At 37.6% G+C, this 27400-nt stretch overlaps 2 protein-coding genes, 1 long non-coding RNA gene and 3 pseudogenes across 5 annotated transcripts; 5 read left to right on the forward strand and 1 right to left on the reverse strand.

Annotated features, from left to right (window-relative positions):
* Window positions 1–1110: 1110 nt before the first annotated feature.
* On the forward strand, window positions 1111–3898 carry LOC114741945 (triacylglycerol lipase 2-like; annotated as a pseudogene).
* Window positions 3899–4888: 990 nt separating this feature from the next.
* LOC114741940 (mavicyanin-like) lies at window positions 4889–5524 on the forward strand (annotated as a pseudogene).
* A 1124-nt stretch (window positions 5525–6648) lies between these two features.
* Window positions 6649–11943, forward strand: LOC114741943 (uridine kinase-like protein 1, chloroplastic; annotated as a pseudogene).
* Window positions 11944–13299: 1356 nt separating this feature from the next.
* LOC114741941 (uncharacterized RNA methyltransferase pc1998) lies at window positions 13300–18224 on the forward strand. Its single transcript, XM_028930188.1, has 15 exons — window positions 13300–13521; window positions 13604–13718; window positions 13819–13930; window positions 14034–14078; window positions 14158–14225; window positions 14323–14377; window positions 14465–14544; window positions 14698–14781; window positions 15387–15500; window positions 15854–15972; window positions 16068–16185; window positions 16445–16578; window positions 16661–16817; window positions 16903–16982; window positions 18016–18224. Exons 1-15 carry the CDS (start codon window positions 13343–13345, stop codon window positions 18089–18091), a joined length of 1536 nt encoding a protein of 511 aa, XP_028786021.1. The 5' UTR covers window positions 13300–13342; the 3' UTR covers window positions 18092–18224.
* Window positions 18225–19182: 958 nt separating this feature from the next.
* On the forward strand, window positions 19183–21546 carry LOC114741942 (uncharacterized protein At4g15970-like). 3 transcript variants are annotated; one of them, XM_028930192.1, is made up of 4 exons: window positions 19183–19619; window positions 20179–20550; window positions 20893–20992; window positions 21105–21546. In XM_028930192.1, exons 1-4 carry the CDS (start codon window positions 19476–19478, stop codon window positions 21140–21142), a joined length of 654 nt encoding a protein of 217 aa, XP_028786025.1. In that variant the 5' UTR covers window positions 19183–19475; the 3' UTR covers window positions 21143–21546. The 3 variants fall into 3 exon arrangements, with proteins under 3 accessions (XP_028786025.1, XP_028786024.1, XP_028786023.1); XM_028930191.1 differs by having other exon boundaries at window positions 21130–21546; XM_028930190.1 differs by having other exon boundaries at window positions 19185–19619; window positions 20893–21546.
* LOC114741944 (uncharacterized) lies at window positions 21019–22367 on the reverse strand. Its single transcript, XR_003739812.1, has 2 exons — window positions 21979–22367; window positions 21019–21859 (listed from the first exon to the last, which is right to left on the reverse strand). It is a non-coding gene; the product is annotated as an uncharacterized LOC114741944 (long non-coding RNA).
* Between the last annotated feature and the right edge of the window lie 5033 nt (window positions 22368–27400).

Consider the following 27400-nt stretch of genomic DNA (forward strand, 5'->3'; position numbering starts at 1 on the left):
AAAAAGAAAAGGCTTATAATAAAAGAATCAATAGATTTAAGAGAAAGAACAATTGTCACCAACAGATTGAGTCTAGCAAAAAAAAAAAATAGTTTCTCTAACGTGATTTCAATAAAAGCATATCTATGTTTTAGCCAAAAAAAAAAAAAAGATTCTCTTAAAGACTGAGGACCAGAATGGCTAAGAAAAGCCATAATTAAGCAAGATCATTCTTCATTAGATCGAGATTTTCTTTAAAAAAAAAAAAAGGAAAATATTTTCTTGCGTCTACTGTAACATTGTTCGAGACCATGAATGCGAAGTCATTTTACGCGATATGACCCCAGCTTGCGATGGGAGAAGCAAGCTCGTGCATCCATTGTTCGGTATAAAATGAACACTCCAGAAATTAAGCAGTCTTGAGTCTTGACTAACTTTCATGAAAGCAGTATATCTTAATTTCCACTGTTGACCGAACTTTATTTCTCACCTCAAGAACTATTTCTGTGATTCAAATTGAATGCGCACTTCTTTTACATGTCGAATAAAAAGAAGATATGGCTTTAAATCAATTTTCCTTCGAACTTGAAGCGCACGGATTCTCAAGATGAATGGTAATCAATCTCAGAAGCAGCACAGGAGTCTCTTTTCTCAATCGGCTTCGTCCTAACAGAGGAAGATGGACCCCAAAGCAGAATTCAAAGTAGATCAAAAACAAACCCATGCCCATACCATATGCTAGCAGAGCTTCAGACTTTGCTCTGGCATGACTCTGTTGATTCAAGTCCAAGTCCATGAGATCCTACTTTGCTCATCGATGAGAAAGAAGACCCTAAATGGGTCCCGCACAATGTGAACAAATGTTTTACTTTTGGCCAATAAATATTATAGTCAGTTGCAAAAGTAAAGAGATTCAAAAAGAAAGCAAGGCAACCAACCTGGTTTCCCATCCTGTGCCTCTTTTTCTGTTTCATCCCATCTTTCTTCTCCTACATATAGGGCACCCCTCAATCTCAATTCTGCACCAAGCATCGCTCACCAGGGCTCCATGGGTTTTCTTGCTGCTTTCTCTCTTTGCGTCCTACTCATAACTGTTGAAGCTCGTGGAGCATTGGCATCAAGGAGGGAGAGCTTTCTCTGCTCCAACTGAGCCTCTAGCAGATGGCATATGTGCATCTTCGGTCACTGTGCATGGCTACAAATGCCATGAACTTAAAGTAAGATTTCAGAGTCATGATATCTTAAAACTTGGTTAACAAATGCTTAAAAGAATGAATCACGTTTGTGTTACAGGTTACAACCAAGGATGGGTACATTCTTAGTTTGCAGAGGATCCCAGAAGGCAGAGAAGAGGCAAGAGAACACAATGCGACGAAGAAGCGAGCAGCCTGTCATTATACAACATGGAGTGCTCGTGGTAAGTGTCCCAGTGATCCATCTTCCAGATTCAATCTGATATAACTTGTATCGGTAACTGGAAATCCAGCCAGACAAATATCATATGTATCTGCGTGAAGTTGACGCTGTGCTTGGTCCAAGTGACCAAAAGGGTCCACTTCCGCGTTCGTTACACTATGGCTCTAAAGTCGCTTTCTAGGTTACCCTTTTTCCCTCCTTGCCTATAAATCATAGCGCGAGTGACGCTCATCATGTGTCGGGTCGGGTTACTTTAACGTTTCCTTGATGGGTAAGCAAGCGCCTAAGCTACCACATGATTAAGCTGCCTAAAGATGTTTGACGCATAGGGTGTGTTCCGGGATCTTCGGACATTGATCCCGTAACTCTCTGTTAACATCCTGTTTCAGAAGTGTTTTGCCCCCTCCTGTAGGACAGATTCCAAGCACAGGCATGAAATTCGAGGATAACATTTTATCATCAGCATATGCATACTAGGTACTAGGTAGCCGTTACTCTTGACTCTTGATTATGTGCAGGGAAGCAGGGCAAACGGCTATTATAAGTGGACATGTAGCAATCTGTCTCCTTCGTACGGAATATTGTATTTCAAAAGCAGAATAATGAAAGCTGGAATCTTATAATCTACAACAAATGCTACATAAATGATCACTTGCCATAATTAAATGGCCGCACTTTCAAATGTGCCCTTGTCGCATCTGGCTTCGTGGAAGACAGATGATCATGGCTTCAAGTTTCTTCTATGTTTATCTATAGATTCCCACGCCTAGCAGCAAAGCAAATGTTAAATGGGTCGGTGCGACGTGCAATTTTAGTCGAATCTCATCTTTCATGAAGCATAATAATTATGTTGCAAGGAGTTATGATTATGGCTCTGATGCTAAATATATATTAAAAAACATCGCGTGCCTGCCTTGATGATCACTAAACGACAACGTTGGAGCTGTTGCAGGATGGAATGACATGGCTTCTGAATCCACCGGAACAAAGCTTGCCCTTCATTCTGGCTGATAATGGCTTCGACGTATGGATTGTTAACACCAGAGGAACCAGATACAGCCGCCAACATATCTCTCTGGACCCTTCCAGCCCGGTTTGTTTTATCTTTCTTTTCTTTTTTATTTTTCTTTTGCTGTAATTTTCCAGGAAAAAAGGTTTCCTTTTGATTTTAAATGGTGAAAATGACAGGACTTCTGGAATTGGTCTTGGGACGAGCTGGTCAGCTATGATCTACCAGCCGTTTTTGATTACGTGTTCAGCCAAACAGAGCAGAAGATTAATTACATCGGCCATTCTCAGGTACAGCATCACAAACCCTGTGTATGAAATAGAACCAGCTGAATAGTCACTGAAATCGAAAACCGTGTTTGCCAGGGAACTTTGATAGCTTTGGCATCTTTCACAGAAGGGAACTTAGTGAACCAGCTGAGATCAGCAGCCTTGTTGAGCCCCATTGCTTATCTGAGCCATATGAGTACCGCACTTGGAGTTTTGGCTGCGAAATCTTTCGTTGGTGAGGTAAAAAAGGGCCGGGGGGGGGGGGGGAGACCATCAGTAACCTCTCTTATTATTATGCAACCATAAATACTTGAGACATAAAGGCAAACCAGTGACATTTCCTAATTCATGGTATTATTCCTTGTATTTTGCCAAACAGATCACTACCTTGTTCGGTCTGGCAGAGTTTAATCCCCGTGGGTGAGAAAATACTACAATTTACTCCATAAAACTAGAAGCCATCCTTGTTACAACTTGAAAACCCCATTTATCAAATGTAAATGTAATCATTATCATGTTTAGGTTGCCTGTTGCTGCTTTTGTGAATGCTCTCTGCGCTCACCCAGGAGTAGACTGCTACGACTTGTTTAACTGACTGACTGGTAAAAATTGCTGTCTCAACTCTTCCACCGTTGATCTGTTCTTGAGTAATGAACCCCAGCCGACATCAACAAAGAACATGGTCCACTTGGCTCAGAGTAAGATTTTACCTTTGCCAGTGCAGGTTATTATATATCCATTAATTTCAGATATGACTGACAGGACAAGCATTTGTGGCAGCTGTTAGGCATGGGGTTCTGGCGGAAATTCAACTACGAGAGAGACTAGACCAAACAATATAATGCATTATGGAGAAGCATTCCCTCCGCTTATATACCTTTCCAACATTCCCCATAACCTCCCTCTCTTTGTTAGCTATGGAGGACGAGATGCTCTATCTGATGTCTTGATGTGTTGACAGCTTACTTGATGCCCTCAAGTTCCATGATGTTGATAAGCTTAGTGTTCAGTTCATTAAGGACTATGCTCATGCCGACTACGTCATGGCATTTAATGCCAGGGACTTAGTGTACAATGAGGTTCTTGCATTCTTTAAGCGCCAGTTTGATACTTAATGCAGCAAAACTCGGCTTAAAAGTTCATACTACTACTACTACATCTTACAAAAATGCGATGTATTGGGTTATCTATATGATCAAATCTAAGTTATCTAGTTGCTGATCAACTTTCTTCTTTTTTTCTATTTATTTTTTGGGCTTTAGCAACTTCATTTTTGCATGGGCATGATGCCTTCAGAACCCATCTATCCGGTTGGACTCCTGGCCCAGGCTAGGCTGTCTCTGCTTTCAACTTAAACTACCTCTAGTTCATGCTCAGGTTAATAAAAAAACAAAGTAAATGCTGAGAAAATGAATCTCATTAGCCAGTTGGCATCTAAAATGCTCCCTGCATTATCACAAAACTATGTCTAAATTGAAACTACCCTGTGCGATTGCACAGAATCATGAGACAAAACTAATTTAAAAAAAATATTGGATATGATAAATTAAGATAATGCACAAAGAAATGGTCATACTACTATAAACCGTTCTTTTATAAATAATATTAGATAGATTGCCAATCGAAGCAGGAAAATGAAAATTTTCCTTCACAAATACTTTCTGCTTCCATAATGCAACTAATGAACCAGCCGTCAGATCAGATAAACTAACTAAACTTATGCACGTTATACATTAACTTACTCCCCTTACAAGCTTTGATCGAAATTTCCAGATAAGTCGGTCGTCTGAATTGAAAATTTGAGTTTCCAGACTAGCCATGCTTAAAAGAGAAGTATGATCCCTTTGTTTGAACGCTAAGCTTTGGCAGTCTTGGTATCTACCAGAATTTGCTTAGCGGGCAATCTACATTCTGAAACTAGAGTGTGAGCCACAAAAGAAGCTTGCCTTTGTTTTGGCCTGGAATTAAAGAAATGACCAGGTGATGTTGATCCAACTAAGCTGAACTCTTTATGTTATACACATACATATTAACAATTCAGCACGACTTTATAACGACCCCAATTTAAAATTGTTTCGGCTGATATATGAAGAAACAAACTGTTTTATGTTGACAGCGAGGCTTAATTTTCTTACCGCTAGCCTGTATAATAGTTGGAGATCATTAATCCTCGAACACAACCCAGCGAACCAGACAGAAGAACAGAGCAGAGCAGAGGGAGAGACCCACGAAAGAAAAACATGGGGCGGAAGAACACAATCCTCTTGGCATTGATCGCTGCTTTGTTCGCAAAGGAAGCCTTTGCAACTCAATACGATGTTTGGTGGAAGCCAAGGTTGGGATGAATCCACAGATTTTAACACATGGTCCTCAGGAAAAACATTCAAGGTCGGCGATCAACTCGGTACGTTTCTTTTTTCCATAATTCGTTAAAAGCTTCTTCCTTTACCCGGTTTCATTAAATTCATAAAACATCAAGTCTTGTCTAGCAGTTTTCAAGTACAGTTCTGGGTTGCATAGTGTGGTTGAACTGGGAAGTGAGAGTGACTTCAAGAGCTGTGATATTAGCAATCCAGTGAACTCCATGAGCAGCGGGAACGATGTCGTAAAATTGAACAACGCAGGCACGAGGTACTTCGCTTGTGGTACCGCCGGCCACTGCGCACAAGGCATGAAGGTGAAGATTACAACAGTTGCTGGGAATGCCCCCTCCACGCCTTCTTCTTCTTCTTCGTCGTCGTCGTCGTCGTCAGCGTCTTCCCCTGCTTCTACTTCTGCAGCTTCAGCTTCACAAGGGCTTACTGTGTACGTCATGCTAATTTTTGCATTGTTATTTGTACTGAGGATCTGAAGAGCGGAACTCTGCGTTTGAGGAGGACGAAATCGGGGGTTTTAATTTTAGAGTCATGAGTGTTATGTATGATTATCGAGAATTGAGAGCAGAGTTAGATATTATTTCCTCTTGTTTTCTTGGGTATGCTCTAGCTGAATAAAAAAGTCGTTGTGACTTGTGAGATAACTTTGGATCTGGATTGTTTTCCTTTCTTGTTTTGGGGCCAACGTTATATTATCGTCCACATCTAATGAGAGCGCGCCATGCCTCATGGTAGTTAACTTCAACGCAATAACGACCAACGATAAATCTCACTTGTTCGTTGTAATTGTAACTTGTCAGTTATCACACGTGTCGACCGTTCGCAATACCACATCCTTTTGTCATGCATATATATTGCAGGGATTTATGGGAGAATGTTTTTTTTTTAAAAAAAAAAAACTCCACAATAAAATAAATCTAAAAATTTTATCTTCATAAGTTAAACTAAAGTTTTTTCGTCGCTCTTTGCATCATTGCATGGATTGTCAATATAAAATATAAGAAACTTTTAAAAATTAGTCATTAAATTATTTTTACTTTCATCGATTGAGATTACTAAGATCAATTAAAAAATATAATACAATAAAAACACATTACTCGCCATAATAATAATATACTCCTCCGGTCCTAATTATAAGACCCAATTGACTTATTGAGAAGATTAAGGAAGTAAGTTAAGTTGGTTATTTATAATAAATAAATATTGTCATTTTAAAATATCCTTGCTATTTAAGTATATTGGCTAAAACTATCATTATTAGAAGGATTATCTTGGAAAAAAAATGCATAAATATAAGAGACAAAATGGATTAGGGTCTTATAATTAGAACCAAATAAAAAGTCAAATTACAAATAAGTCATATATAGTATTAGGAGTAGGAGAGGAGAGTGTTTTTTTTGGGTATTTTTGTGCAAATGGACGAGTGTACATTTGCAAATCCTTTTTTTTTTTTGGGGGGGGGGGGTGGGAGAACGAAGGGCAGGGCAGGCTTCAGAGCGCCAGGGAACAGTGACCAAATGCAGAGTTTCATGCTCCTGTACGAGCCACACCGAAAAAGTGCGATATAAAGAGAGCGAGGCAATGCACGGAAGGGACGAGTCTGATCAACTACGTGATGGAGGCCGCTTCAGGGCTCATTTCTCCGGCCTACGCCTTGATGGTCGCAGTTCGTCTCTACCTGCTTCATACTCATCTCCTGTCCGTCGTTTCTCTGCTTCTGCTATTGATTGCTCAACCTTAGCCCCTGATTCTCCTCACAAACAGCCTTTGTAATCGGTAATTTTCATACTTTTCGCTACATCATGAGTGTTGATCTTTCTAGGCGTATTGCAAAGAATTCCGTCAGTTGTTTCTGAAACTAATTGTCCTTTTTAAGTTTTAACCATGCATGATATCCCCCCCCCCCAAAAAAAAAAAATCATTCTCGTGGTGACCGGTTTCGCGCCACATTCATTTCAATTCCATTACGGTGTCGGTGGATTTAATGTATAGGAGTTTCGGGAGGTACTGCTTCCGGTAAGACACTGTATGTATGTGACATGATTATCCAGCAGCTTCACGATCATCGAGTTGTGCTCGTCAAATCAGGTTTTGTCTTGGCTTTCTTTCCTGGCAACTTTTTTTGGTAATCACTAATCAGTTGATATTTATCACACAGGAGAAAAATTATATTCTAAAGCTTTTACTTTTCTGATCTGTTGATTTGCGTGGTTTTTAGGATTTCATTTTATCGTGGTTTGACGCCTTCAGAAATGGAACGTGTGCATGAGTACAATTTTGATCATCCCGGTAATCTATATATGTATATACATATTTGTCATACCGGATATGTGTGTGTGTGTGTGTGTGTATGTTATTAGCATTGGTCGTGTTTAGTTTGTATGAATTATTCAACTACTTGGCTTTCTGTTATTCTGCTAGTTGATAGAAGCCGGCTTCTTGATTCCATCCCTTGCTAATTGGTAACTACCCCTTGGTTTTCCTCTTAGACGCTTTTGACACCGAGCAGCTTTTAGATTGCATGCGAAAGCTCCTAGGCGGCCACAGCGTCCAAGTCCCAATTTATGACTTTAAGAAGCACCAGCGCTCTACTGATAGTTTTCGGCAGGTATCAAGTCAAACCCATGTTGAAGGATATGCCTGCATTTGGTAAATATTAAATATGATATCTACAGTTCTGGGGCAGGTAGATGTTTAAGCATGTCAATTGCCTTTTTCTTTCCCAAATTGCTTGGCTTGACTCTAAAAAAATCTTCCTTCATCGATGGAATACGCAAAGTTCCTTCATTCATTCCAATTCGAATTATCTATAGTCTTTAATTGTGTATAAATTTTCGTTATGACCATTGTACTCTGGACGTCCACTTGTCAAATCACCAGGATGACTTAACATATATTGGACATATACCGATGCACACTTGTTGATCTCTTGCCATATTTTATTGGCACACTAGTTTAATAACTTATCATGTTGTTTCATTTCACCTTTTAGCTTTCTGGATCTCTGTTTCGTTTTCTTGCTTTCCCTTGCTTTGCTAAGTTTAGTTGACGTTATTTGATAGGTCAATGCTTCTGATGTCATCATATTAGAGGGAATTCTTGTTTTCCATGACCATCGTGTACGTGATCTGATGAACCTGAAAATTTTTGTTGATTCAGGTTTGATCCATTTCTATTTTCCACCCTACTTCCTAATGATGAACCTGAATATAAGCTTTGATTGCTATAGCAGAGCATGGTTTCGGCTCATGCTTTAATGGCTTGTGTTCGGAAATGTGTGGACATTAATGCCTAGAATGCTTCGTATCGTACTCTGTTAATAACTGTCATGATGCATTTCCGAGTCTATAAAGGTTTAAGTTTACCATCAATTTTATTTCACATTCCAATTGGCTAGATCATAGGGCCTTGTCTCATGAAGAGTCCTTGTAATCACTTATGTATTTGGAATAATAAACAAAAAAATTCAAATCTTTTCCTTTTCTTTTTATAGGTAATGATAAAACCACTGATTTGTCTGATTCTCGGTAAAATTGTATTTGTTCATTAATTTCCTCTAGATGCGGATGTAAGACTTGCTCGTAGAATTAGGCGTGATACAGTTGAAAGAGGTAGGGATGTAAGCTCTGTTCTTGAACAGGTAAGCCCAGTATTTGAATTAGTATTTTGTTGCCATTGCCAGGGATAGAATCTTCTATTTTTTATAATTGTTTGATTTTTCTAAAATTCAAATATCTCAATAGAACCATAATTTCATAGTCCTCAAGAAAGTGAATTAATCACAATTTATTGTGCCTAAGGTGCCCAAATTTTGATTCATGATTTTCCACTGCAGTATGCAAAGTTTGTCAAGCCTTCTTTTGATGATTTTATTCATCCATCAAAGAAGTATGCTGATGTGATCATTCCACGAGAGGAAGTGATAATCATGTTGCCATTGATCTGATTGTACAACATATCAGACAAAACTTGGTCAACATAATCTGTGCAAGATATACTCTAATCTGTATGTTATTCAGTCAACATTCCAGGTAGTGATGTGCTTCGAGGGTGAAAGCATCACCTATTTAATGACCAATTTTTATTCATCACTTTCAGACATCCTTACTACCCTCAGAAGCAGACTGTTATGCCTCTTTTACAGAACATATTAAAGAATTATCACTAATCGTATTCCTATTTTGTTTTTCTTCCTGAGTGTAGAAGGAAAAGAATATGTTCTGATTCTTAAGCTTTACTTGTTTGCATTGTCAGATCTTTGATGAGTTTATACAAGGAACTGTAGTTTCGGGGTGCAGAATTACTTGTTCTACGATAAACAATAAAAGAAGTAAGATTAAATCGGAGTTGGATTTGTCATAATTAGGTAAAGAAAATAGAAGTTTAGGGTAATCAATTTCAGAAGCCATGTGCTGTCGCCGGAAAGGGTAAAGTCACATCATATAGATGCATAGATTATGACTGAAGAAAGTGAAAAATCCCTCCCTGGTTCCAAGAATGAAAGGAACGTAGGTGATAGTAGTTAATGGTAGAGGTCGCAATTCTTTTTCCTGCTTACAAGCGGTAAGATGCTGCAATGAGTTGTTACATCTCTATCTGATCATTCACCATTTATGCTGATAAATTTCAGATTCGAGGAATGCATACATTGATTCGTGATCGAGACATATCAAAGCATGATTTTGCTTTTTACTCAGATAGACTTATACGGCTGGTACTCCATGCCTCATAGCTCTGCCTAACTTTTATTCTTGATTGGTTTTCGCTTCCTTGATACTCAGAACACAGGACATGACTGCCTTTCTTGATCTTCATTATCAGGTTGTTGAGCATGGCCTTGGTCATTTGCCGTTTACTGAAAAGCAAGTAATTACTCCAACAGGTAATTATGCATCTTTGCCATCACATGTGAAGTTTTTCTGTCTCATTTTTTTTCTTCTCTTGCTTTGGAAATGGGAATGATGCTATGAACAAAGCAACATTTCTAGTTAATATGTAATGGAAGCAGATCTACATTCTTTCAATCTTTTTATTGTAAATTTTCATATATGACAAGCATCTGTAGACTTAGAATTCCACTTTATTTTGCAGGATCTATCTATACTGGAGTTGACTTCTGCAAGAAACTGTGTGGTGTTTCAATTGTTCGAAGGTGAGCTTTGAACTGAGTATTAATTTTGCAACCCAGTATCTAAATGATACACTATTAATAGAAATACAACTAAGCAGGTAATATGCAGTATTCCTGTATGCAGTTAGATTATTAATCGTGGGTTTTCATTGTTAGTGTGTTAATCATGCGGTGCATTTTGAATCTTGATGCTAAGCTAGAATCATTCGCTGTTGCACTCTGTTTAGGCAGTTCCTCTAGAGATGAATATTTCTCCTTGTTTTTTTTTTTTTGGCATGATAGTGGTGAGAGCATGGAAAATGCACTACGTGCATGTTGCAAAGGTATTAAAATTGGGAAAATCTTGATTCACCGAGATGGGGACTATGGAAAACAGGTTAATAACTCCATTTTTGGTCAAATTGACCTCCATTAAACTTTGTCTCTTATATTGGTTCTAAAATTGTACACGTGTGATTCATATTTAACTGTGAATATTCTGCTCCTCTGAGCAGTTAATATACGAGAAGCTTCCCAAGGACATTTCAGAACGTCATATTTTGCTTCTTGACCCTGTCCTTGCTACAGGTGCTCTTCTACTCTCGATAATTTGAAACGTCCTTCCTTTATTTATTGTCCACCTTTACTGTGTCATATTTGTGTATGCTTTCCCTCCTGCGATATTTACGACCAGCAAATAAAGACCACATTTTAATTTCATTCATCTCGATAATCTGGTTGATATTACCCAGTGAATTAACTAACTTTTTCACGATTGACTTTAGGCTTAATGCTTAATTTATTGACCTGCATGAAATTTTCAGTTGTGGATAGTCGATTTGCTAGAATCTTTCCCGTCTAAGGGTGTGTTTGGATGAAACCAAACCGTGGTTTAGAAAAGTGATTCTGGAGAATAGATTCTGGAAAGAATAAATGTTATGAAAAGTGATTTTGAGAAGTGAGAGGTGTTTGGATAGTTGTTATCAGAAGCACTTTTTATATATACAAATTACTAAAAAAAGACATAATTTAATATGATATTACAGAAAAAATAGATTTTATGATATATTTTAATTTGAAGGAATAAAATTGTTAATAATATAATTTTTATTAACATAATTAATAATACATAAGATAATATAATTAATAAATAATTAATATGTATATATATTTTTAAATATAAGATTAAATATGTATAAAAAAATATATTTATAAAAAAAAAATAAGATACATATCCTATAAGTTCTCACACTCTCCCTTTTTCCTTCAAAAGCAAAAAATTTCTGCTTTTTCCAAAACCATGGTTTTGGATTGGTTTTGGTTCAAAACCACGGTTTGCCCAAAACCAGTGGGTGTTTGGGTGACTTATCACCCAAACGGGGCCTAAATGTGTAATGGTTACTGAAAGCACTGAAAGTTTACACTGTTCTGGCTATTGAAAGCTGATATTGATAACTTGAATTGCAGGCAATTCAGCGAGCCAAGCAATTGAGTTACTCGTTCAGAAAGGAGTTCCGGAATCCCACATAATATTCCTGAATCTCATTTCTGTGAGTTTCGATGCCATTTTTATAGATGTGATCATAATTATACTTTTTCTTCCAGCTCCCGATCTTAATGGACTCTTGTCGAAATCAGGCACCCGAGGGAATCAAATGTGTGTGTAAAAGGTTTCCGTCCTTGAAAATTGTAACATCTGAAATTGACATTGGCCTAAACGAAGAGTTCCGTGTCATCCCTGGAATGGGCGAGTTTGGTGATCGCTACTTTGGTACTGATGATTGATCTTGCAGTCGTAAAACTAATGATGACCTTTGAGGTAGCTGTTATCTTTATTATAGAGAATCAACAGCAGTTAGCAGCATTTCTGGTTGACTACGGTCATGGCGCATGATACTATGATCATTCTCCGCTTATACATTTATTGATGTTGATAAACTTTGTATAAATTCTGCTTTTTTCCTTTCCCCCCAACTCTAATATTCCTTTCTGCTAATAGCCAGGTGATGTGGAAAGCATTATTATTAATGCTTTTCCGATGCCAACCAGGCAGCCGGATGAGTCGATCGGTGAACATATTCAAACTTCGTGCTGTATTGTTTATTTGTTTTAATCATTGAAGGTTTCTCTGCGTGTTTCAAAAGCACGCAAGCTTGCCTCAAATAATTATTTTCTTCCTTTTTTTCTAATGAAAACCTTGAGTAAGTTTTACTTAATGGACATTGGACAACGCGACCAATTTTCGTGGGGTGTGGCTAGAACTTTTTCATCTGATTGTTTTAAACATGGCTGTCGAAAAGGATGTATTAAACGTATTATTCTCCTTTTTTTTTTGATGAGTTAAACGTATTATTCTCTAATAAATACAAAAGATATAAAATAATAAAACCTCGAGATTTAAGCTGCTCAAAATTTTAATAAAAATACAATAAATATAGCGTAAATCCCCCATTTTACTTTTGTTTTTTTTTTTGGGCCAGACATTTTACTTTTGATTTGCTAAAAGTACTCTGTAATATGTGATGTTAGTAGCCATATGATTTTAATATATATGATATCTTGCTGATTTGTTTGTAATTTAATATGATTTATAAAACAAAAAGGATTTGAAATTCAGAATATCCACCATTATTATTATTATTATTATTATTATTATTATTATGGTTTTTCGGGTTTAGATTTTGTTTCGGTCAAATTGTGGGCCTGAAATTTTGTTTCGATCGATTAGCTTAGCCATTTTAAGTTTTCTTTCTTAAAGCCAGTTTGTTTTATTGATGACAGCGCATTTCAGGCTGAAAAAGATACAAGTACACCGTCCTTCTTCTTCTTTTTTTTTCCATGAAAAAACCAAGCGTTGAGGACTTGACATGAATCTGTTGCCAGCCTAGCCCTATATTCATTGATGGGCTAGGGCATCAATCGGTTGCCGGCCTAGCCCTAATTCGTTGATTGGCCAGGGAATAAATCTGTTGCCAGCCTAGCCCTAATCGTTGATGGGCTAGGGAATAAACCTGCTGCCAGCCTAGCCCTAATTCACTGATGGGCCTGGTCCAAGCCCAAGCCTGAAACAATCAAAACAACCACGGGATATTATTTAATATTTATACAGCGTGTCCTGCTCACCGTTATCCATTCCCGCCTTGCAACTCAAGCAGGCGACTTCAGGTTCAGGCACGACGGAGGTATGAGCCTCTTCCTTGTCTCAACCCGGCCTTCCTTTCCTCTCTTCACCTGCCACGCTACCGCTGCCTTGCCCACTCACCCTTCGCCGCCGCCTCCTTCTTCTCTAACCTTGCCGTTAAGCTCTAGTACATCCTCACAGCCTTCGCTCACTTGTGCTCTTCACTGCCCGCACTTTCAATCGTACGCTTTACTCTCTTCCTCCATTATCTGTTACTTAAATTCACTCATAATACGGAATTTTTTCACAGTTGTGATTTTTCAGTTGCTCAGGGTGCACGCACGAGCTCAATCTCCATCATCCCATTATTGTCGACGAAGCCGCCAATTTCTTTGAAAAATATGGAGTTTCGGATTTCACATTTGATAGTTGCAAGCTGGTATTTCCGTTAGTCATTCGCTCCATTAACAAAATTCTTGCAATTTTTATTTCCTCTTTCCTTCCTCACACTTGTTATCGATTCTAATGCTTTTTACAAGTGGGGTTGGAGATGCCGTGCAAAACTGGCCGTGCGCGGTTCATCAACGAACCCTCTCATCGGACTTTATGAGGAGGGTACTCATAACGTAGTTGACATTCCGGATTGCAAAGGTCCGTGAACCTGATTTATTCGTTTTGCTTTGCCGTCACCTCTTGGTTAAACATTCTTAATGGACATTATTAACGTGTTTATTCCCATGCCTTCCTTACGCAGCTCATCATCCTAATATTAATGCTGCCGTGGACCTGCTTAAACGAGGTTTTCCCTTGTCATAGTCGACTGGATGTCCATTTAGCTGATTTTCAAGTTGCTTATATCTGTTCTCAATGCTTTTCAGGTATTACTGAGGTGGAAGTTCAGCCATATGATGAAGATGAGGGTACTGGCGATTTACGATACGTTCAGGTGAACAGTTATTAAACTGGCTACGGTAGATGCTGAATTGGCGTAACAATTTAAGCTGTCAATTCTTTGAAAGTTAATCGTTGACGGGCGTGTGCAGATGGCCGTTACAACTTACAACACATCTCTTCCTGCCGCAGAAAGATATAAGAACGGTGACTTTATTCAAAATAATGCAAAATTTGGCATTTCCTTTTCAAATTGTTATCCATTATTTAATCTATAGACTTAAACTATTTCAGGAAAAGTACAGGTCACTTTAGTTTGGAATTCAAGAAACGAAAATTCACCCAGGTCGGACAAACTGACTGCATTGGCAAATGTAAGCTGGGCATCATCTTTTTCCCCCCTCTCTTCCTCTATCAGTTTCTCTGACCAAGATGGATTCTTCTCTAGCCCTCTGTCTCTCTCTCCCTCTCTCGCGCGCGCGCACACGCCCGCACGCAAAGTGATTATTTGATGTGATTGATTGCAGTTTCTATGGAGAAATGGTGGGCCAAGGAGCAGTTTCCATTTAATTCACTCTGTGTGGGCCAATTTCCAGACTTCCACAAACAATGTGAGTTTATACTGTTACTCTGAGACAAAATGATGACTATTGATGAAATCGGAAGACGTCTGCTGAAGTTGGGACTACGTCTATTTCTTGTTGAATTTATTTTGCTCAATTAAAATTCGTTCCTGTAAAACATTGAATAACTTAAAAGAGCTTTTCCCTTTTGCGTATCCTATGGCTTTGGATGCCATATATTATCTTTACCATGCTTTAAATTAAAAGTCACGTTGTTGCGTTATGGCCGAATCGTCAACATTTTTGTTTCTTGCCGGAACATAGTACTGTTGTCCTAGTTTAATGCAGTGAAAAAGGACCAAGATCTCATTATCAGATTTTGTTTCATTGTGACTAAATGATGCTGGACCTGGAACTTGGCATTTCTTTGAAAATGATAGCATGTAGACGCGAGGCATATGAGAATAATGTGGATATATACTTGTTTCAGGCGCAATTGTAATTTGTAGCATGTGCATGTGATATTTGCTTGGAATTTCCGAAGTGTAGACCTTTCTTAATTTTTACTAGACAGTATCTGGTCTAGTTTCACACATGCATCATAGCCATTTTCACGGGATTCATGCCTTTTGGATGCTTCCTTGGTAGTGCAGATCATTTTTGGGAATAGATGGAGACATCTTCTTGGAGAAAGAGATTTTTGGGAACATGTTGGTGGCATTGATGTGTCCTTGGCTCCTTCCAGTTTTGGCCAGGCAAACACACGGGTGAAGATCCTGACTCAGTGACTTCTAGTAATTTATTTTGTAATCAGCGAATGCATGTAATTGATGGGGAAGAGAAGCTAGATCCTTGAAAACAAGCTTTTATGTTTGCACTTTGGTGTCCACTATACTTTTCTGCACCAAGAGTCACCATCTACTTATTCATGAAAGCAATAAATTTTTCATGCCTTGCTTGTCTAAATTACTGACTTTTGGGCTTTTGTGTTGCTTGCATATGAGCTTTGGGTGGTCATTCTTATAAGAAATTGGCAAAATATTAATTGGCAACACCAATCTAAAGTTGCTTGAGGCCTAAGAGAATCCTAATCACTTTGGCCTGATTTTCTTTCTTCCAGGCTTTCAATATCTTGCTTAAGAAGTTGCAGAAGTATGTTCCATATGGATCATCTGTTGCGGATTTATATGCTGGGGCTGGGGTCATTGGTTTGTCATTAGCGGCTACTAGGAAGTGCAGGCAAGATATGGATGGTTTTGAACTTCTAAAATCCATTTTAGACTGTTACTTTGTGTTTATTAGGATAATATATAGTTTTGGTCGTTGTCTTGCAGATCTGTAAAATGCATTGAGATTAACAAAGAGTCAAAACTGTCTTTCGAGAAGACGGTTGATCGCTTGCCTGCAACCATTGAGAGTAGCATTACTTGGCATCATGCTGATGCTTCAAAAGTCAGTACTGGATATCTAAAACCTTGTCATATGTTTCGTTTATCAACTCCCGAAATTTAAGTGTTCTAATTTATATGAGTATGATGATTAAAACAAATTATGGTTTGCATTTTTCTTGCATCAATCTGAGTAGATATTTTCATGTAGTCTTGTTATGTCCAAGGACAAGAGAGAAAGAGAGAGCCTGAAGTTTTGTAGCTTCTGTCGGGGTCATGTGTTGTTCAAAACTGACTTCATGAATCATTTGCAAATTGTATAGGAACCTCTTTCTTGGCTTGTGGGCTCAGATGTTGTTGTCATTGATCCTCCCAGGAAAGGACTAGACGCATCTCTTGTTGATACATTGCAAAATATATCATCAATAGAGCGTAGAGTGCTGTCATCATCCGAAAGGTTGTTCTTTCAGTAGACTTATGAAGCTTGTTCATATTGAAAGTATTGCCATATGCCAGTTACTGACTCAAGTTAAGTGCAGCTCGAGCTCAAGAGTCAAGGAAGAGAAAAGACCTTGGGTTTTGCGTGCTAAGGAAGCTTCGGTCCAGGTTGGAAACAAGGCACCAGAGGATAACACCACACAGTCACTGCCACAAACCCTCATATATATAAGTTGTGGATGGGAAAGCTTCAAAGAGGTACTTACATTCATGAATTTTTATTGGTAAGCTTGCTCGACCTTTCTCTTAGTTATCTAATGTTAATGCAACAAGCTGTCAACAGGACTGCAAGGCATTGTTGTCTAGTAAGGCGTGGCACTTGGAGAAAGCCCATGGTTTTAATTTTTTTCCTGGCACCCAAAGGTACTTATTGTATACCTTCTTTGTACCACTCCTCAGTTTCCTTTATTTATTTATATTAAACAATTTGGATTGCACTGACAGTTTCCTTGTCCATACCCAAGCCAAAAAAGAACAAGAAGAAGAAAAGAAGGAAAGAAAAAATTACTGAATGACGAGGAAATTTTGAGGTTGAGTAATTATTGAGGTAGACGAACATATCTTTTATGAAAGTGAAAGACATGTTTTGGAACTATACCTTGTTGTGGATCTGGCTTGGTTTGGGCATAGTCCAGTAGGCTTTTTAAGTCTGCATTCATTTTGATCTGTTATTAAAGTCAAGTAGTGACCAACAAGAGTTAGTCCAATTGGTAAGGAGTCGGTTTATAATCACAAGGTTGTGAGTTTGAACCCCGCTAATGATGTAAGAACTTTGTTAGTGAGTGATCTGTAAATACTTTTGTAAACGCTCTCTAAGACTAGAAGCATACTCTGGCTTTAGTGAGCTCTTGGGACCAAGCCTATCTAAACTTTTTTGTACCCAAAAAAAAAAAAGTCAAGTAGTGGTTAAACCCATGCATAAAGCCCAGAATTAAGCCATATTTCTTTAATAAAATAAAATTTAGCCCAAATATGTGTAATAAACTGAAGCAAATTTAACATGCATCAGGGATGCTTGATTGAGTGAGAGTGTGTGTGTTACTTTCAGGTGGTGAATATTCTCTTGGCTTGTTGGTTGGGTAGAAGTTTGAATGCAAACCTTTTGCCACCTGAGAGATGTCCATAGACTTTAGTCATTAGATTAAGCATTTGAGAAGCTGGAATTTTAAGAAGCGCAACTACTACTTTATTGTTTTGTTTAGGTTCCTAGAGGTAGTGCACTTCCCTTTTCCATTGAAAAATGCATGCTTTGCAGTGATGCGCACTCATCAACTTAGATGGTATTATAGTATTAATCGTATAGCTTTCCCTCCCCTCCCCTTCTTTCTCTTTCCCCACAAAAATGAACAAAGTAAAACAAGCATGGTAATATGTTCTATCTGCCATTTCGACACAGCATTGAAGTTTTAGCAGTATTCAAGAGGGGCCATCAGAAAGCAAAATCAGGAAAAAAGAAAAAGAAGCGATTGTAAGAATCAGCGGGACATGACATAAGCTTGTGCTTCAACTGGACCTGTGGTTGCGTTCTCAACTGTGAGTCAGCAAGGTTCGTTTCCATGAAATGAACAAATTACAAGTGTAGTTGCAATCTGGAAGGGAAAGATACAAGTGTGTGTAGTTGCAATCTGGAAGGGAAAGCTGTTATGAGCTTTTCCTTTGTCTCGTGTCGATGCTGGTAGAAAAGGCCGTTTTGTTTTCAAAGGAATAGTATAAAGTTACACGCCGCTGTTGTATGTTATTATCCGTCTCTCAGTTCAGATCAAGTAATGCCAAACTGGGGGAAACCCTTGAAGATGTATTCCTGAGAAAGCTGATTTTTCAGTTCATTGATTGGATGATTTTCCACTCCTGTTTTCTTCGCCATTAGGCGTTGTCGTTTTCATGCATCATCTTCCAATTACAAAATCAACGATGTGATGCGGGATTGATCTGCGACTTCAACGAAGTATGGATGGTTTTGTGATAAATTAGGGAAAGATCGTCGATTGTTGATGTTTAGCTGCATTTGGTTGATTCAAATTCAATCTATTCTTGGGTTGACTGCTGATACGTGTTCTTGTCTCGGCCAACTTAATTCCGGACACGATGATACAACAAATTTTGACATCAAAGGCTTAATTGGAATATATATATAATGACCAAATAAAGGGCTGAATAAAGCATAAGGACCAGATGTTTGTCAGTATGATATTCCTTTATATTTTTTTCCGCAACAATTTGAGTACTACCTATGTTAGGTAAGGTGATTTCTTATTTGCTGTTGCTAAAAAATGTATAATTTAATTTAATCATTTCTATAAGTAAAATTGACCCAAAAAAATGTGAAATTAAAGCTTACTCCACACAGAAAGAATTAAAAAGATACGTTTCTTTATTTACTTATCTAATTATTTTCTAAGAAAAAGGTGAAATTTAATATAAAATCTATGTTGCACAAAAAGTGGAAATAATAGAAATCTAGGGAGATTGGAAATTATAAAGATTAGTTATTGCCCTGTTGGCCCCAAAAAAAAAAAAGTTATTACCCAATTATATCCACAGTATTACGGTCAGACAATCAATGAATGACAAATCTTCAGGAGCGTGGCGGGCGCCAAGTGCTTAATTGGGTGGGCACTATAAGCGCTATCTTTTTGAAGTGAATCCAAATGAATTATGCCTTTCCTTTTTCAAGATCTCCACGATTCATTCTGCCTTTATGAGGGGTAAAGGAGAAAGGAATTTCCTTTCAGTCCACTGGCTTCTTTTTCAATGGCGTCCCTTTTCTTTATATATAAACGAAAGAAGCCCTAAACTTGCAGCCATCAAAGGACGGATTTGGCCTAAAAGTCTGCAAAAATTTGTGCCTTGGGAAGGATGAGAGATTTGGGACTGAGAAGATGGCAGTCTCTCTCTCTTACTGCCGCTTTCTTCATCGTCCTCCTTTGCTTCCTTCTGTTTCACTCTTCTGAATTTGTTCGAAGTGGTAGTCGGAGAAGGATTTTGCTCAAGCCTCCAACTGTAAGCATTATTTTTTTTGAATGGGACCAACTGTAAGCATTATTGTTTAGCTATCTAAATACTTTTCTGGGTTTTCTCATATTTGATTTTGCATTTTTCCCACATGATTCGTGAATTTGTACCACTGCTTTTATATGCTCTGTTTTTTTTTTTTTGGACTTTTTGGTCAATAATTATTTGAAGATGAAAGCCTGTTGGCAAGAAAAAACAAGAAAAGAAGAGGAGAGGAAACAAAAAGTTAGACGAAAGCTTTGCTGGACAACGATGAAAATAGAGATAGAGTGGAATTTTGAGACGTGACAGCGCAGAACAGTTATAACCTTATTTTGACATGGGCATCATAATCTGCTCCGTCTGTTATTTCTGTTCCTCTCGTTACGCAAGAACATAAAACGAAAAAGCTTTGTAACATAAAATCCCAGGAACAGAACAGTGATCCAAGAAATGAAAACAACTATTCACCTATAAAATTTCCATCGTATTGGATGTACACCTGTAAATGCGCAACATTTTGGTATGTTTTGATTTGTTCTTAAACCTGACACTGCCTTCCAAACAGTCACACTCAGAAAGAGAAGAACTGGATCAAGTTCTGACAAGAGCGACCATGCCCGACAGAACAGTGATCCTCACAATGCTAGATGAAGCATGGGCAAGCCCTGGATCTATCATTGATGTTTTCCTAAGAAGTTTTAAGGTTGGGGAAGGGACAGAGAGATTTTTGAATCACCTAGTGATCATACCCATGGACGCAAAAGCACTTAACTATTGCAGATCCTTGCATCCCTATTGCTTCTATCCATCCATCTTTTCTCATTATCTTCGCATCATTGCACAACCCACGACAAGCCCAGATGACAATGTGTTCATTTGGAAAAGAAACTACGTTCTGCTCCAGGTTCTTGAACTGGGTTACAACATTATCTTCACGGTAAGATTTTCGATCTTCTTGTCACTTACTTCTCTCCATTTATTTTGTTAAACTATATATCTTTTCTGAGTGGCATGCACTGGAAAACATAATAGTTTAGAAGTTTATAGAAAATTATACTCATATTTTTTAATACTTAAATTTATTGGAATATAGAAGAATATATTGAAGGAATGAAATAGTAAGAAACTCAATGACGCGAATTAAGAAAAATATTGAAAGAATAAGAAGGAGCCCCAGAGAAGTCGCACTCTTCTACTATGCTTATATTTTATACTGATAACTCTAGGACAATTACCTTTGAACTTGAACTGCTTGAACTCCGGAGTCTTGCTTTTGCAGGATGCAGATGTAATGTGGCTCAGAAGTCCACTTTTACACTTTCATCCCCAAAATGAACTCACAATCTCGTGTGATTTCTCAAGTTATGAGCAAAGGGGAGGTAACGTGCAAGATGGGGGACTTTTCTTCCTGAAATCAACAGCGATATCAATTGAATTCTTCAAGTACTTTAATTTCATGAAGGTTCTATATCCAAACTCACGAGTCAACAGGTCCCTCTGTTCGTATATTGTGCAGAATCAAGACGTAGTTGCAGCGTATGGCTTTCGCATTCAGTATGTGAACACAACTTATTTCGGTGAATTCTGCCACCGTAACAGGTATCAGTTTAGGGAGGTTTATAGCATGCATGCCAATTGTTGTGAAGATCTTAGAAGCAAAGTTCATGACATGGAGCTTGCTCTCCATGATTGGATCCGCTTCAGAGCACGTTCTTCAGATAATTATACTTGGAAGCCTACGGCTTTCAGGTGGAGAGCTCCACACAAGTGTCTGATATCATGACATGGATAATTGCCTCTACAGATATATGCTTCCCAACCTACTGTTAATAAATACCAGCAAATAGTTGCAATTGGCAAAGAAATAACATCATATAAAAATGCAATGTGCAAAGATATGAATAATGTTTTTGTTTTTTTTCAATCTTCTAAATCTTAGACAGTCCAGCCAGAGTCAAGCTAATCATTGGTGTTAAACGACTTAGGCCATGGCATTAGCCATTAAGACTTGTGTTAGTGGAAATAGAAACATAGAAATTGCTGCTGTGTAACGAAGAAGCTAGTGACAGGAAATACAAGGACTTACTGATGATCCTTTTTCTTTCGATTGTTTCTTCGACATGCTATGCTATTGACTCAACACCACGAATTATCTGCAGACTTTCCAAGTAACTTGCACATCCCATCCTCTCAAAAACAAACCAAACTTCCACCCGAGTTCCAGCTTCACTATCCTCTCTTCTATTCTGTAATATAAAATTTATAGGAAATCCCTCGTGAAAATAAAACTCAGCGTCAAAACGTGGCCAAAATCAAATTAAGCAAATGAAAATGCGAGACCAATAAGGTCAGCAAAAAAGTGAACCTTGTGAGACTACGCTTAGCAGCCTCGCGTGACTAGCGCTTCATCTCATCTTACATTCCTGATGACACCAACCTTCATAATCTATCTTCGGAACCTTTAGAGCGGCCTTTCTCCTCGGGCTCGTTGTCGTCCTCCTCCGCCTGCACATTGCCTGTGGATTTGAAGAAGACGATGTTGGCATAAGCGAGAGATGGCAGATCACAGAGGACAACTCTGTCGACATAGGAGAAGGAGAGAGGTGGTCATATCATGTGTGGCAAGTCTTGGGGACCAAACTGTGACCACATTTCTGGATCTGAATCGGAAAGAAAGTCGATGAAGAGGAGAGAGATCGAACTGTGGAGTGAGGAAGCCATGGACGGGTCCACGACGTCGGGAAAAGATTACGGAGCTCCCTATTATTTCCGTTTGATTGGAGCTCGTCCAGGAACAGGAAAAAGAGACCCGTGGGGGCAAGGGCGAGCCACGGAACCAGGAGGCGAAGCGTGGGTTTTTTCCCGTACACAAGAAGGCAAAAGCCTAAAAACCCATGAGCGATGGGGAAAACATGATGAGGGGTTAGTCCAGAATGCGGCACAGGCCCATTCAAACTAGTCTGTTTGGGCTTGGCCGCTTTCTTCTGTTCAATTGGGCCAAATCTGGGCTGCAAAGTCCAACCAATCAGATCGTTTCTGGGGGGGAAAAAAACTCAATCTGCATTTGTCATTGTTTTTTCCCCCCGGCAGAAACGAATATTTTGAACCAAAATCCAAAAGTGCGTCTTATAAACTCTAACAACTCCGATGAGAATAGGAAATTAATTTAAATTAGTTAAATGACAAAAAAATTAACAACTTTTTAGCACGATTTTTTTTATTAATAAGAATATAGTTAGCGGGGTAGAGATGAGAATGATAGAAAAGTCCAAAGGAAAATAAATAAGAATATTGTTAAAAACGTGTTATGAATGTTTCGTTAAATTTATTAAGCGGTTTACAAGCGAAGCAATTGATTTGTACTTGTGCTTTTTAATTCACAGTATAAAAATACAATGGTTCGGTATTTTTTTTTTAATTATTCCCTTCATGTTTAGTTGACACGAGATAATAATATCAATATAATATATTATGTAAGTAAAGTATTTAATTATCACCCGTCCCAACTGAACCAGCATGGATAAGCATAAGCACGCCAAATAGCCATCACAATTCAAACACCATATACAGGGCCCACCATTACAAAATATTAAGTCACAATTCAAACAGACCAAGTTCAATGGCAGGCCCCTAGGGCGCTTCCAAGAGCCAGTTAGAGGCACCGTTACAGCAGAGATAATAGTATCAGATATCGTTCCCTTTAACGAAGCAGTGTATGTTCTGGAACTTCCTTTTTGGATCTCAATATAGGTCCATTAAACATATAAATACCCACACTGACAGGCAAAAGGATTGCGAAGAATCGTGTTTAAAAACTCGCATTGGAAGATGTGAAAGCAATATTGTTTAAACCACTCTGGTGAGAAGGTGAAAAACAGTAAGTTCAGAAAAATAACCTAGAAGATCCGCCCTTGGCTTGGCCTGCAGAAGAAAGTGAAAGGCTGTATATTATAAGGGGAGGGTCGACCACGTTATCTCAGATATCCTCCGTCTTTCCTTATTCCGTGTCTTTGTCCATGCACGCACAAGTTCTTAATATAACGTCGATCTGTGCAATATTCACTAATTAATGACAAGACATATATCATCGGCAAAATTATGTTACCACTGGAAACGTTGCAAGGCGTGAACCAAGTCATTGTTTATTAGTCTATAACTTATATAGATGGTCTGTTTTTCTATTTATGGATGGACTATGTGATATAATATTGAAAATAGAAAGTTGGCCGTGTACATAGATATGCCTCCAACAACTTTCGTGCTTACTTTTTTGAGGAGGCAATAATCTTCTTGATTTAAAGAGAAATATATAAAACCCCAACAACAAATTAAATCGGCCCAGCTAGAAACAATGTACTTAACTGGAAAGTGAGGGTCGCTAGCATTTCCTCTATGGTGGTGTAGATCCCCACAAGGGCCACAACCATCTTTGTTTACGTATAACACTTATCCTATGCTTAGGTATGGAAGAATCGAAGAAAAAGAAATTATAGACAAATTTTAATGATTCTGAATTTAAACAAATTAAAAAGATGAAATTATGAAAGTTTGATGAAAGACTAAGAAAAATTAATTAAAATAATTAAATACCACTTCTTCTTCTTTTCTTTTTTTGGGGTCAACACTTCTTTTTTTTTAAACTGAGCTCTTTTCCTTTCCACTCCATTTCCCTCTGTACAAACGGACCTTTAATCAATGGATTGACTAATTACGATAAAGCCTCTTTTTCGACCGAAAAGTTTCTCAATCTGGTGGTTTTAATAATGTCTTACGACCGAGTCGAAGAGACGGATTGATCTTGATGAATCTGGAAGATCGTATACATGTGTGTGTACACGCGCGCGCATATAGATATAGAAATTTTGGGTGCCTACGCCGGTTAGCACTAGTTTTTTTGGGTCAAAGTTGGTTAGCACTAGTTAGAAATAATACTCCTCCTGTTTTTAATATAGGACTCAATTATTGAGTTGGTTTTGGTCCTAAATATAAAACTCATTTCTCATATTTATCAATTTTCTCTAAATTAACTCTATGAATACTCTTTCAACCATAATTAAGTAGAAGAGGGAGAAGGGTATTAAGAAAAATGATTATGGTGTTTTAGGAAAACATGTCACATTTCTTATAATTAACTAACTTACCTAACTTCCTTAATTTAATCAAATTAGTTAAATGAGTCGTATATTAAGGACCAGAGGAGTAATTTCTGTCGAAATTATAACTGATAACTAACTGGTTGGCAATTTAATTGAGATTACAGGGGCATGGTTGTTTAATTATAAAAATCTGCCCAAATAATAATGCAAAAGAGGAATCAATTGCCTGCAGGGTGATTAATAAGGACTTGAGTCGCCTGGAAATTTGACAACTTAATAGGAAAAAAGAGATCAGGCCTGGATTAATTAACTCATTTGATAGGAAAACATAGAATCAGTTAGAAAAAGCAATTCTGCTCGTTATGAAATAAAATTTCCATCGTATATTTGTTTTGCACAGTACAAAATCACTTAAAATAAGCTAATTCAAGCAACCCCGTATATATGATCCTCATTTAATCCCGGGCTGGCTTGAGATTAAAATTAGGAGAGATCAAGCATCCATAGTTTCCACTTTCCACTTTTTTTTGTCCAGCAAGTAGAATGGATCATTAAAGTTAGTAAAGGAGCTTTTACGAAGCACTAGCTCGTATGAAAGGGGATGAGAGAGCGTAGCAATAAAACGAAAGTGATCTGGTGGTGCGTGTTATCTGTTATGTTCCCTAGAGAGAGCATGTGTGTGTGTGTGGAGTGATGGTGGGTGTTCACTGTTTACATAAAACCATGTGAGGTTCACTGCATCAGGAAACGATCCCGCCTTCTTTATTCTTAAACTATGCTAAAAAGCCTAAAAGCATGCATCATTATTAATTAACACCTTACTTTAATTTTTGTCGCCCTATCATAATCTTCGTTTTCTTCAACTTTTGAAGCCTCCGTCCTATGAGGGCTTTTATATATAACCCCCCCCCCAAAAAAAAACACAATCCTGACCCCGTCATAAACCCAGTTCATTGAAAATTAAAAAAATATATTTTGATTTATTATAAGAGGAGTGTTTAGATAGAAACCAAACCATGATTTCAGAAGTGCTTTTACGGATTACAAGTAAATATGTGAGAGGTTACCTCGTTTTGCGGAAAAGCGCTTCTGAAACCGCGGTTTTGAGAATACCAAACACCCCCTAAATATAAAGGAGTTGTTGGGAGCTGATGTAAAGAGTAGAGACGGTGAATGTGCTAAAAATAATTTACCTGTAATTAAAATTAATTAAATGTATATTATTTTCATCTCATTTTTACCTCTCGACTTCAAAATTATTTTTATTTTTATTTTAAACGAATTGACCCTAATTTTCTGCATGTATATATAGGATATCAAATTAGAAACATCCTTTTCAGATTTAAATTTTAAACTAATACATATATTTATATATATCGGCTTCTTTTTAGTCATATAGAGGCAGATATATGCATTTCTAGGTTATCTGTTCGTCTACTTCCAAAACTACATTGGTTTGAAGTGGTTCATTCTGAAACGATTGTTTAATCAATCAGAACAGGAATTAGTGGGTTAATCAAATTGATCAGCTGGCTCATTGTTTTTTAAACCGCAATAAAGCTTGCTATGGTACTGATCTAATGCTCTCTAGTTTGATAAACATTTCAAATAATATAAATAAATAAATAAACCCACCTTCTAGCGCAACACAAAGAAAAAAAAAGCATACGCGGAAATAAACAACTATCAGTGGAAGTCACTAAAAATTGAATATTTGCTCATCACTAATAAACCAAAAGACCAGAATATATGAATTAAAAGGATACCTGATCCCCTGGTCCGCAGTTCCTTCGGCTTACGACGTGGCATCTTCTGGGTCATTAGTTGAAATTCAAACTGTTCGACGCCAAAATAATTCGCCATTTACTGAGCTCTTCATGTAATTACAGAGTAAAAACATTTATAAACACGTGAATGTACATGTTAATGCGTGGCTCTAATATCATTACGCGCGCACACAGGGATTTAGAAAAGGGGAGAGGGGGGAAGAGGCGGTTGAGCTTTGTTGGATGATACACGCCCAAAAATGGTGATAGCCTGTACACGTGTCAAAACTAACTTAGCTTTGTTAACTAATTCCTGTTACATGAACCTAAACACTCTCCTGTCATACACCCATCTCTAATATAAGAGTTAGTTAATTAATCTAAATAAATTAAGAAAGTTTATTGAATTAGTTATTTATAATAATTATGTGTTGTCTTTTCTAAAATACCCTGTTAATACATGTTAGCTAAAACTATAATTTGATTGAACCTTTAAATATACAACTACTATAGTCTATAAGGACTATATAAAAAAAATAAATAAATATTATAGACAAAATGGATTGGAATTTTATATTAGAAACAAATTAGAGGTAATACCACCTCCATTCCTAAATATAAGAGTTAGTTGACTAATTTGAGTAGATAATAAATAAATAGTTAGTTATTTGTAAGAAATAGAGGGTATCATTCCTAAAATCTCTTGTTAATTAAGTGTATTAGCTAGATTATCATATTATAAATACTATTTTGGAAAAAAAATATATAAATGTGAGAATAAAATAGATTAAGGTCGTATATTTAGAATTAAAATAAAAGTCAGACAAACCTTAAAAACAGAGGAATATGTTGTAATACCGCACAAAAAATATATGGCAGAGTTCACGGCTATAGGTGGCCAGGGTTGGCCATTGTTAAGCTCTTG

This window comes from Neltuma alba, unplaced genomic scaffold (genome assembly GCF_004799145.2).
Source record: "Neltuma alba isolate B1F8T4 unplaced genomic scaffold, ASM479914v2 tig00003585_pilon, whole genome shotgun sequence".
In the NCBI taxonomy this organism is placed as follows: Eukaryota; Viridiplantae; Streptophyta; class Magnoliopsida; order Fabales; family Fabaceae; genus Neltuma; species Neltuma alba.